This window comes from Chrysochloris asiatica, unplaced genomic scaffold (assembly GCF_000296735.1).
Source record: "Chrysochloris asiatica unplaced genomic scaffold, ChrAsi1.0 scaffold00004, whole genome shotgun sequence".
In the NCBI taxonomy this organism is placed as follows: domain Eukaryota; kingdom Metazoa; phylum Chordata; class Mammalia; order Afrosoricida; family Chrysochloridae; genus Chrysochloris; species Chrysochloris asiatica.
Window position 1 is genome coordinate 17,954,120 of NW_006408522.1, and position 12,679 is coordinate 17,966,798.

Here is a 12,679-nt window from a genome sequence, read left to right on the forward strand (position 1 = left end):
TCTCAATATAATGGACACATGGGAGGGACTCTCTCTCTCTTCTGTTGGGGACCTGGGATTCTGCAATTGTAAGCCATTTCCCTGATAATAAATTACTCTCTATAAACATATATATATATATGTATGTGTCACTGGTTTTGCTTCTCTAGAAAATCCAACCTAAGTTAATGTGGCAGCAAAATATGCTGTGTGTGTCTATGTGTGTGCTGATAAACATAAGGTGTTTAAAAAATTCATGGAAAATGCCATTACCTTTGAATATCATTCACCATGAACATTTTGAAGGGCGCTTGGCAATTGGTTGATTATTTGTTTTACTGGTTTACTTGTAGGTGACAAATGATTATACCAAATACGTGTGGTATTAAGCAAAATTCTAAGGAATTTAAATTTGTCATGAGGAATTGGCAGTACATCAACAGAACATATGCATTTTTGTATCTTCCAACACTTTACAAGTAAACATTTTGTATACATGCCATTTCACTGTATAAATATGGATTGCATATGCATGATTCAAGGTGTCAATCTGTATTTTAGTTTAGTTTCTAATTAGTCATTATTTACATCAACTTAATTTCCTCAGTAACTGAACTTCTCCATAGCAAGTATTTGTTAGGGTTATTCTTCCTGGACTGGACAAGGATATATGAAATGAAATCCCTGACAATGAGTTTCCACTTGACTGGTCTAACTTTATTGCCAATTGATTCCTCTGGTTATTCTCTATTTCACTGTGTGTGATATAATCATATTCTCCAAACCCACTAAAAGGCATCCTTCTGTTAACCTCCAAGTAGAAAAATCAGAAATGAAAGCAGTGTGGAAAAGTGAAAAACATCCACAGAGCAGTACTCCTTAGACTATAAAATCAAAGCAAGAAACACAACTAGTACATTCTAAATCTATTCCCCCTGCGTTCCACAGTAAAATAAATTGGAAAATCATACATGGAGACCACATAAACATACAAAAATAAACTTTGACACATTTTTTCAAAAGTTGAACTTTTGAATGCCACACAAGTATGAAGTTTGACTAACATTGTTTCAATTTAAAGTAGATTTGGTTAGGAAATTATCATCTGAGTAGTCATTGTGAAAACGAAACTGTAAACTTTTCCCCCTAGCTGATGTAATTAGTGGATCTGAATAATTTATTTAAACAAAAGCAATCAAATGACTTATTGACATTATCACTAAATCATAATTAAATACTTACAGTTTGGTCTGTCAGAGGAGGGAGAACAATTTGTTTTTCTATTCTGTTAAGAACTAGCTTCCATAGTTCTTTCAAAACTCGTTTCAGAACGGTTTTCTCACATATTTTTGCTGAGAGACTTAATCTGAAATAACATAAAGCACATACTCACTTTAACATATCAATAGCAACTTATTTTCTTAATCAGAAATTCACGTTATTAACACTAGGATTCAAGTACCTAAACAGGGTCCCCTTCATAATTTTTAAACTGTAAATTATACTGACTGAAAAACAAAAGTGACATATCAAAAATCTCTTTCATTTTATTATATATTAAATAATTCACCATGTTGTGTTTTTTTGCTGTTGAGCCAGTTCTGACTCATAACGACCACATATAGGATTTTTGAGGCTCTAAATCTTTATGGGAACAGAAAGCCTCATTTTTCTCCCAAAGGGCAGCTGGTAGATTCAAACTGCTGACCTTGCGGTTAGCAGCCCAAAGCATAATGCCACCAGGGCTCCTTAATTAACCATGACCGGTAGAAAATGTACTTGGAGTATTTCTTTCCTCAGATGTTTCCTAAATTGACAAACTTCATAGAGAAAAGAAAATAATGTTACAAAACACAAGTTAATACTCATTTAAGGGCAAAAGGTCGCCCTTTATCCTTATGTAATAGTTACTATAGGAGCCTTCTCTGAGATGTATCACCAGAGCTTAATAGGGGGTTGCGAAAGCGACAACAGAACCATATTTTTGTCACACACACCTTTCCACCCCATGATGAGAGGTCTCTGGACAGAGTGAAAATCATTTAGCAAAGACAACCAAGACTCTCAAAGTACATGATTCCCACCATTACCACTGGGTTGTATTCCCTACATGCCTCAAGGTCACAGTGTAAGACCAAAACACACACAGTAACTGTCTTTATCACTACAGGGCACTAGAGTGACAACATGACACCGCATTTCATTTGAGATTTAGTTTTCCAACTTTAATAAGATCAGGGTACTCCTTACAATTTTTTTTCATGATAAGGTAAGTATGGTAACCACATCTAGGATTTGTATAGGCAGCCCCAGCTTATGAATGAGATCCAAATTCATTTGGGCTACTAACTCAAAGTCTGTGGTTCAAACCTACTGGCTGCTCTGCAAAAGAAAAATGAGGCAATCTACTCCCATAAAGATTTACAGCCTCAGACATCCTATGGGGGCAGTTCTACTCCTGTAACATCACTATGAGTTGCTATCAACTCAGTAGCAATGGGATTTGTTGATTTGGTAGTACAAGAAAACGTGTGAAGCCTTTTCAATGATTTAAAAGTTGCATGTGCAGCAAGTGAATAAGAAGTGTAATACAGAATTTGTTGTCAGTAGCGGTTGGTTCAATTGTTTTATGGTGAGGGGAAATTTATAGAAACATAAAATTAATTTGAGCTAAAACAGCACTGTCCCACTAAAGATGGTGGTGTCCTGCTCAAAGATGGAGGCTGACCACGCCATTTTGAATGTGGGTGGCTCTTCGTGCTCCTGCCAAACATTCAATCTCATGTATCACTTACCATGACAAATCATGCAAAGTCAAGTGTGTTCCTGTTTTGTTCAGGCCATGACAAAACTGGTTAGTATCTGTTAGATGCCCTGCTTAAAGGACAAGTAGTAGTTGCCCGTAAGTTGGATATTTTTCCTGGAGACTTCTTGTATAATATCGTGGGTTATAAACCAAGTTGTGCATATTTCTCAATTCAATATTTTTTCATATATATCCTCATTTATTACTGTTTCTGAATGTTGTCGAGTCAGTTGTAACTCACAGTGATCCTGTATAGGGTTTCTGAGCAGCAGCTAGTGGGTTTGAACCACTGGCCTTATGGTTAGCAGTCCAGTGCTTATCCTATGTTGTTGTTGTTGTTAAGTGCCATTGAGTCGGTTCCGACCCATAGCGACCCTGTACAGGGTTTCCGAGGGTGTAAATCTTTACGGGAGTAGAAAGCCTCATCTTTCTCCCACGGAGTGGCTGGTAGTTTTGAACCGCTGACCTTAAGGTTCGCAGCCCGATTCGTAACCACTACGCTACCAGACCACACATTCATTACTACATTCTGTTAAAATATAAAACAGACTCAGAAAGGTTGGGAAACATGAAGTGAAGCTAGTAGGTGAAAATTGCAATTCAAAGTGAAGCTCTCTTCCTCTCAATTCATCATTTTCCCCAATGTGCCATGATTCCCATGATGAAAGAACTGTGTATAAAGGCACAGTGCCTCTTGCGGATTAAGTGTTCCCTAAACTATGTGTTGGAATCCTAACCCTAATGTCTGTCAATGCAATCTTGTTAGGGAATAGGGCTTTCTTCATTATGGCCATACTAGTGTAGGATGTATCCTAAACCTAATCACTTCTTAGTTATAAACAGGTTAGATTAGAAATAGGTGATCTCAGTAACAGGAAGACAGATGCTGTGTGAGCATCTGCTATAAGTCAAGAACCAAGGACAGCCTGGGCTATATACAAGAGGAATCTGTATGGCCGTGACCTGGATTTGGACTTTTAGCCCATGTTGTTGTTGTTGTTAAGTGTCATTGAGTTGATTCTGACTTATAGTGACCCTGTATAGGGTTTCAAAGGAGCAGCTGGTGAGTTTGAACCACCAACCTTGCAATTCAAACCAACCTTTCGGTTCAGTGCTTATCCAAAAGAACAATGAAAAATATGTTTTTGTTCTTTTAAGTCACTTATTTTGAGTCCTGTTGTGGAACCATAGAATAAGCACCCAATTGGAAGGTCAGTTTGACCCACCAGCAGCTCCCTGGAAACCCTATACAGGGACACTGTGAGTTGGAACTGACTCGACAACACTTAACAACACTTGCTGCACATGTGTTACAGCAGCAGTAGGAAATGGAAAGTATGCCACCTTATATGTACTTGTTGTTGTTGTTGTTATGTGCCATGGAGTCGGTTCTGACTAATAGCAACCTTGAACAGGGTTTCCAAGGCTGGAAATCTTTACTGGATCAGAAAGCCTCATCTTTTCCCCGCAGAAGAGCTGGTAGTTTCAAACTGCTGACCTTGCGGCTTGCAGCCCGATTCGTAACCACTATGCTACCAGCAGTACCATAACATGACATTGGCCTTTAGACCTCTTTAATAATTCATTAAACCTGATTTGTTAGGGATAGGATCCCTGACGGCACAGTAGGTAAGCACTTGGTAGTTAGCCACAAGGTTAGCAGTTGAAACCCACCAGCAGCCAAGCGGGAGAAACGACCTGATGATTTCCTCCCATAAAGATGAAATCTATGCAAACCAAACCTGCTGCTGTTGAGCTGATTCTGTTTCATAGTGACCCTACAGAGTATAGACGAACAACCCACAGGGGTTTCAAGGCTATAAATACTGAAATGCTGATGAAAGCACACTGCTACATCTCACTCTTGTAGAATGGCTGCTGGGTTCTAACTGCTCACCTTTCATCCTTGAGCATGTTGATTACAGCCTTGGAAATGCTAGGGGCACTTCTACCCGATTCTGTACAGTCGCTGAATTCAAACAGACTCAAAGGCCATGGGTTTTGGTTTTGGTTTTGTTTTCACAAAGGATCATCAGTGGGTCATACATTTCAGGGTAGCCTCACTGACCTCACATGGTGATACTAAGTCCATTTTATCGTTTTGGACTCAGAAAAAATAAAATAGGCTCTGGTCTTAACAGAAACAGAAATGACTCCTTTCAATTCATAATGGAAGTTCTGGTGTGGTGCTGGGAGTTAATGCACTAGACTGCAAGGTCTGTTTGAACTGCTGGAGGTTCAAACTCACCAGCCACTCCTTGGAAACTCTACATAGGGTCTCTATGAGTTGGAATCCACTGGAAGGCACTTAACAACATATATATATATATATATACACACACATACACACACACACACATACACACACACACACAAGGAACTCTGGTAGCATAGTGGTTACAAGTCAGACTGCTAACCTCAAGGTCAGCAGTTTGAAACTACCAATCGTTCTAAGGAGAAAGATGAGGCTTTCTGCTCCCGTAAAGATTTGCAGCCTTGGAAACCCTATACAGGGTTGCTATGAGTTAGAACCGACTCCAAAACACACCACCACACACACACATATATATACTTGGTGTGGCACTACAGGTTAAGCACTGGATTGCCAGATCAGTTTGAACTACCAGGTCGGTGGTTCAAGCTCACCAGCCACTCCTGGGAAACCCTATACATATATGTTGTGTTAAATGCCATCGAGTTGATTCCAGCACAAAGCGACCCTGTATAGGGTTTCTGAGGAAAGGCTGGTGACCTTGAACCACCGATCTTGTGGTTCAGACTGCAAGATACCAGAAATATTATATGAAGCGTGATGGCTCTATAGGAGAAGCACTAGGCTGTGAACCACTAGGTCCACAGTTTGAGCCTGCCAGTTGCTCTGCAGGAGAAAATGAGGCTTTCTGATCCTGTGAAGATTAAAAGACATTGAAACCCTGCACTTGGTCACTTGTGAGTCTCAGAATTAACCTGATAGAAGAATTACCAAACCTATCCTCAGAGAGGTTTGGGTGATTTGAGATTTGACAAATCTGACAATTTTGCCACATATGTGTAATTTTCACTTTCCAAATTCCAATTTAAGATTGATGTTTTTATGGTCAGTGCATGTACTTGGCATGCTAACTAACCCAGCTTAAAACGGAAAGAAGAGGAATAAAATCATTGACATATTTGCAGCTATTCATGGGATTTCTGCCAGTTGGAAACAGAGTTTATAGTTCTTGGTTTTATAGAGTAGAGGTCTCACTGGAGTAAGTGAAACACAATGAAATAGGCTTTATTTAAAGAGTCTGTACAAAGACAATGAGAGCTTATACATTTATAATATAACATGATTCCTAAGAGAACTTTCTCAAAACCAACTTGGAGACATTCAAGCTCTCCATTGCTAGTTTTAAATAACATAAAATTAAGGGAAATTTAATAACCGTCTTTTTCATTTAGTCAGAGATAACTAGCTTGAAAATGCAAGTTGCAATCTGGATCTTTTGGAACCTGAACTAGCTCGATTGTTTTACCCTATAACCAGTGACCCAGACAATTTTCAAATGTTGGGCACACTAGCTGGCAATACAAATTTCTTGCCTTATAGTTAATTCTGTTTTCATGAAAACATAACCACTATCTTCCTTCTCCCTGGCATACCTGTTTCTCATTTTCAATGGGTCCAAACCCTATTCGTAGTGCTGGTATGGCACTGTAGGATAAGCACTGTGACTGCTAACTGAAAAGTTGATGATTCAATCCACCAGCTGCTCCTCAGAAACCTTATACAGAGTCACTATGAATTGGAACCAATTCAACAGCACTTAATCAACAACAAATTCTATCCGGAGTCCTGGTGTGGTGCTGTAGGATAAGCACTGAACTGCTAACCTTAAGGTCAGTGGTTCAAAGCAGGTATCCTCAGAAACTGTATACACTAAACAACAATAAATCCTATCCATTTTTAAATTCCTAATCCAAATGAAATGTTTACTGTTTCTCTGAAGAGATGATCACATTATACCTTCTTCTGCTTATTTACGCACCTTTCTCAAGTCTCCTCAAAACCTGTTAATACCTCAAGAACAAAGTCAGTATCTGACTTTTTATTTTTTCATTTCAAAATTTCTTTATCATGACTAATTGTGACTGTCACGATTGTAAAGGTAGACGTTTTGTAACAAAACCCGGGGAATAGTTAATCTTACAGTCCAAACACAAAGTTTCTTAGGACCATCAAGGAAGAAGAGCACAAGCGGAATGCAGGACCCTATCCAGAGAAGCAGATACACCAGAGATGGAGGCAGAGATGGGGACATGGAGCAATGTTAAATGAGATAACACATGCAAAGTATCAGTTACAACATTCAAGTCTTGGTAGGTATTCCAAATGATTATTTATTTACTTTGCTTGTCTGTTTCCTAGTTTCTAAAATCATGTGTCTATTGGATTTAGATCAATGGTATCTAACTGTGGACACATTTTAAAATATAGATACTTTGACTCTACTCCAAACTTAATAAATTAGAACTCCTGAAAACAGAGAAGCATTCAAAATAAAAATTCAAACACGGTAAACTATTTTCATTAAAACAAAAATCTTCAAGTCTACCTTTTCAACAATAAAGTTGAGAAAACACTAAAAAACAAAACAAAAATGACAACTTTCTGATAAAGAACATTTTCCTAGCCTCCATTCCCACACACAGTCACTTCCGCACTACACAGTAATCTCTGTGGAGTCAGGGACTTTGACTCTCTTTTTAACATGGTCTACTGTCTGGTCTAAGGAGCTCTGATATCATAGTGGTTACAAATTGGGCTGTTAACCTCAAGGTTAGCAGTTCGAGACTACCAGCTGTTCCATGGGAGAAAAATAAGGCTTTCTGCTCCGGTAAAGATTTGCAGCCTTGGAAATCCTGTGCAAGGTCACTATGAGTTGGAACCGACTCCATGGTACTTAACAACAACTGTCTGGTGTGGCACTGTGGGCTAATGAGTTAGACTGCAAAGTCATTTGAACTGCAAGGTTGATGGCTCAAGCCACCAGCTCCTCCTTGGAAACCCTGTATAGGGTTGCTGTGGGTCAGAATCTACTCGACAGCACTTAACAACACAAACTATCTAGAACAGGATCTGATAAGGTGAGCATTCAATAAGTAGTTATAAACTGTTGAATAGGGCAGCTATCTCCCTGCCATGAGCTGAATTAATTCTAGTCACATTTATAGTATTCTCTTCTTCAGCAAGCTTCTGACATGAAATCAAAGATTCTCAAGTCAACTCAATCTTTGTCTATGCCAATAAGGATGTAAAACACAATCTTCCCCCCCCTCCCCCGAGGAGCATGAATCCCCTATTTCCGACTTCCCTCAGAACAGCAGCCTTTTTAACTATCAACATTTATTTCCTTTACATTTCTCCCTTCCTATATAAAATCACTCCTGACTCTTCAGCTATTAAAGTTTTTTGGGTTTTTTGTTTTTTTTTTTATTTTTAAGATGAATTAATGTACTTCTGTGGAATTCTTTTAAAGACATCTTGCCTGTGTGTATGGGTGTTAAGTGCCATTGAGTCAGTTACTACTCATAGCGACCCTGAACAGGGTTTCCAAAGAGCAGTTAGTAAGGTTTGAACCGCTGATCTTAAAGTTTAATCTGACCTTATAAATAAGTGCTTATCATACAGCACCATACCATGATTCCACATCTTGCATAGGAACACATTTATCTACATATATTTCCTTAAAGCCACATCAGTCAAGTTAATAAAGTGTGGTTAGACAAATAGAAAGAAAAGGAAGTAGAAAACTTACGTTTTGTCTAAGAAGTCCATGAGTGGTCTTAATACAATCTCTGCATCCATTGTCGCACTATTCTTATTACATGTGGTGTTTCCATTTGATCTCATTTGATTTAGTTCAAAACTCATTTGCTTTATACATTCTTCAATTACAATCCGGAAACTAAAAATAAGGAATATAAATTCTGTATTAAAAGCAAACCTTTATATCTTCTTTGTCTGAGTTGGTTTTGATTCTACCTTAAGAAGTATGAGCTACTTCAGTGGGCTCTGACCCAAAGGAATTCAAATCCTTGACCGTTTGGATGTCATCTGGTAGCCCTTCATGCAGTTGGAATAGTGGAGAAAATGAAGGAGGCAGTGGTGCTAGTGTATTTAGTGTGTATTTAGTGGAGGTAGTGGTAGGGAGTCCTGGGGTGGCGCTGTGGGTTAATGCATCAGGCTGCAAAACCATTTGAACTGCAAGGTCAGTGGTTCAAGCACACCAGCTGCTCCTCAGAAACCCTATACAGGATAGCCATGGGTCAGAATCGACTTGATGGCACTTAACAACAATAACAAGGACAGTGGTGGTAGAAACCTAAGATATTATAAAAGGAAAGTAAATAAAATGGGAATTTCCAGGTAGTCAATTTACCACAGGTTCCTAAATGATCCTGCTTTTTGTAATAATAATGGTCTTTGAAGCAGCTATGTTTTTGTTTGTTTGTTTTGTTTTTTGCACTGACTCTGAGCTCAATGAAATGTATGTTTAGATTGAGCAGAAGGTATGATACTCAGTTTTCAAAAATGTGAAAAGCAGCTTCCTACAACATACACATATTGTAAACTCTGAACAGAAGTCAGTTCTTCAGGTGGGATCAGATATATGAAGGAAGAATTCTTAGAGTGTGTCACACAGTGGCTTTCTGTCTTTGCACGTCACCCCCCAAAAAGTCTTTTTTTCTCTATCAATATTTGGTAAATTCACCTCAAAAAGTCTTTTTTTTTTTTTTTTTTGGTTGAAAAAGGCTTTATTGACAATGAGTTCAAAGCATAACAGTGCCAGTAAATAATGATAGATATCAAAACTATCCAAGGAGCCTAATACAGAAAACTTCCTATGAAATGTTCCTAAACCAAAAAGCAAAAGATGTGTGCAAGCAGATACCAGTTACGTGGCATACGTTTTCAAGATGTAGATGCAGAGAGATCATAAATAACATTGTTTTGAAGTTCTCACAAAATCCACAAGATCATTTTTTGTTTTGTTAGTTTAATAACAGAGTAATACTAAACTTTAGCTTCCTTCTCATCTTTTTCTTCTCATTGGCATCAAATCTGTACTGTAACTATGTGGCTATCATATAACTTAGTTCATCAAGGGCTATCCCCATCATTCTGAAGTTTGTGATGGCTCTCTGGGCAAGAGGAGGTCACTTTGATAATTCAGAGCAGAAACTGAATATAGTTCTTAGGAATATCTGTGTTCTAAGGGAGGTTCCTTCCATAGGCTTCCTTCTGTGATGGGATGTGAAATTAATTTGCATTTTCACAAAGTCATCAGGCCTGGTTAGGGTAGAGGGAATAAACTAACTTCAGTAATGCAGAGAGTAGTTTGGGGTGCACTGAAGTAAGAGCATTTAGGTCTGAGTTCCAGGGTGGGTGCTCTATGTGCACATCTGGAGTCCAGGAATCTAGGCTAGGTGTGGGGTTTGGTTTGTACAGGCTTCCCTACAAAGTTGCTCTACCAGTTATATACAGTAAGCATAGTAAGTAAGTATGAAGTGCCATCTAGTCAGTTCTGACTCATAGCGACCCAGTATAGGGTTTCCAAGGAGGGGCTGGTGAGACTGAAATGCCGACCTTGCAGTTCAAATTGATCTGCTGGTGGAATGCTTAGCCTACAGTGCCACACTAGGATTCCAGTTACATATAGTAAAACTATTTAATTATAAATTTCAGTAATACCACATGAAATTGATTTTTGGAAATTCATTACGAACTTAATTATAAAGCTGTTGTTGTTATTAAGTGCCGTCAAGTCAGTTCTGACTCATAGTGGCCCTGTGTAGGATTTCCTAGGAACAGCTGATGTGTTTGAATCGCCAACTTTATGGTTAGAAGTTCTATGCTTAACCTATGGAACCACATCAGGACCTCAATTTTAAAGCCATAGACAAGTAATTAGACCCTAAGAAGGATGACTGCAGATAGAATTTATCCAGTTTGACTCCACAGCATGGACATACTGATCACTGTGTACTTCCTGCTCATCCTGTGTGTCTGCTATGGGTTTGGTTGAAAGTATGGGAAGTAAAGTCACAGCAATGAGAATACAATAGTATTCTTTTTACAAATAAAGCATGGCAGTTGGATGTTTTTTCCAATAATCCTAGTTTTCATTGAAGAAAATAACTAAATTATTGCCAAGATTAAAAAAAAAAAATTAATGAAGCAATGGATGCTGGGTAGCCATGAGTCTCAATATCTAGGTTAAAATCGCTGGCCTCCTAAGAAAAATGCACTTCAAGTATCCGAATACAGATATCACTCATTATATACTAACTGAGGTGTATCCAGAATTTTCCCAAATTACAACTTTTATTTCAGCCTTTACAACATGAATAGTCCCTACTCAAACAAAATAAAGCAAACTAAACAAAACTTGTTCATCAGGATTATTTGAATCTACTACAGACAGTAATTTGAAAATATATTTTTCTATTTATGATCTAATTTCTATTCTGTTTATTCATCTTATTTTCAACAAGTTTTGATCACTTCTAGCTATTCCTGACCCCTTTTTATCTCCTTATCTTTGTTAAATAATCACTAATTTTTACCTTCCTTGCTGAAGACAACAAGTCTTTCTGCTAACCACATATCAGTTTCTACTAGAATAAAGAGAAAACTAAAACCAAAATCCACTGCCACTGAATTGAATCTGACTCATAGTGACTGTATAGAACTGAGGGGGCTGTAAGTCTTTCTGTGAGCACAAAGTCTCATCTTTCTCCCATGAAGCAACTGGTGGGTTTGAACTCCATATCTTGAGGTTAGCAGTCCAGTGCTTATCCTACAGTGCCACTAGAGCTCTTAGAATAAAGAGAAGCAAGCCTACAATGATTTAGGAAAGGCTCCATCACTTATTGTCACCCCAAGCTAGAGTTAAGGAACCTCCAATTCTCTGGAACAATCTGCTTTGGTATCTCTGGATAAACTGAATCTTAAATTACTTATTAATCTCCAGGATTACTAAGGATGCAGGATCATTCTGGTCAACTAATAACAGAAAATGAAAGCAAAACAATTACCCTAAGCTCATTACAGCAAGGCTGCATCTGGCTCAGCAACTGTCCTGCAAAAATGGGCTCCAGAAAGACCACCGCTGGGGTAAAGGGGTAGTTATGAGCACATTTCTGCTACTGAAGAAAAGACCAAGAATGATACATTTATATATCATATATATATATATATGTTGTTGTTAAGTGTTGTTGAGTTGGTTCCCACCCATAGTGACCCTATATAGGGTTTCCAAGGAGCAGCTGGTGAGTTTGAACTGATGACTTTGCAGTCTGGCGCATTAACCCACAGTGCCACACCGGACTCTCTCTATATATATATTTGTTCTTTTACTATATGTCACTCCTATATCTGGGAGAAAAAAAGGATGCTGTTCATATATTTTTCTTTTGAATCTTTCTGATTAAAGAGTACTATAACTAACCATTAAATTATAGAGCACGTATCATTAATAAACACAAGATTAGGAGTGAGACATATAACAACTAGACCCTGCTCTGAGAGGCATTTTTATAGTCTCATTAGAGAACTGAACACATAATTTAAAAGAAGTCAGACATTATTGAACATTTATAGCAAATTCTGCATTAAATTAATGAACCTCATTAAAGATATTTTTGCTTTCCTGTTTTCGCATTTGATGACAAGATGATAATTATTTCCTATAGGACAAAAATGAAGATTCTTTATGATGAAAATTATATATATATTGCCAAAAGAACCAATAGATCTGTTTTGAAAGAAGTGCAGCCAGAGTGCTCCTTTGAGGCCAAGATGACTAAACTTCATCTCTCATACTTTGGACATATTGTCAGGAGGGA

The 12,679-nt window shown here is 38.0% G+C and overlaps 1 protein-coding gene across 1 annotated transcript in view; it reads right to left on the reverse strand.

Annotated features, from left to right (window-relative positions):
* Positions 1-12,679, reverse strand: part of UNC13C (unc-13 homolog C (C. elegans)) — a 769,914-nt gene that overhangs the window by 134,394 nt on the left and 622,841 nt on the right. The window contains exons 25-26 of the mRNA XM_006831631.1: positions 8,587-8,736; positions 1,222-1,345 (exon numbers count right to left, since the gene is read on the reverse strand). Coding sequence (XP_006831694.1) covers positions 1,222-1,345; positions 8,587-8,736 — 274 coding nt within the window. The remainder of the gene's footprint in view (positions 1-1,221; positions 1,346-8,586; positions 8,737-12,679) is intronic.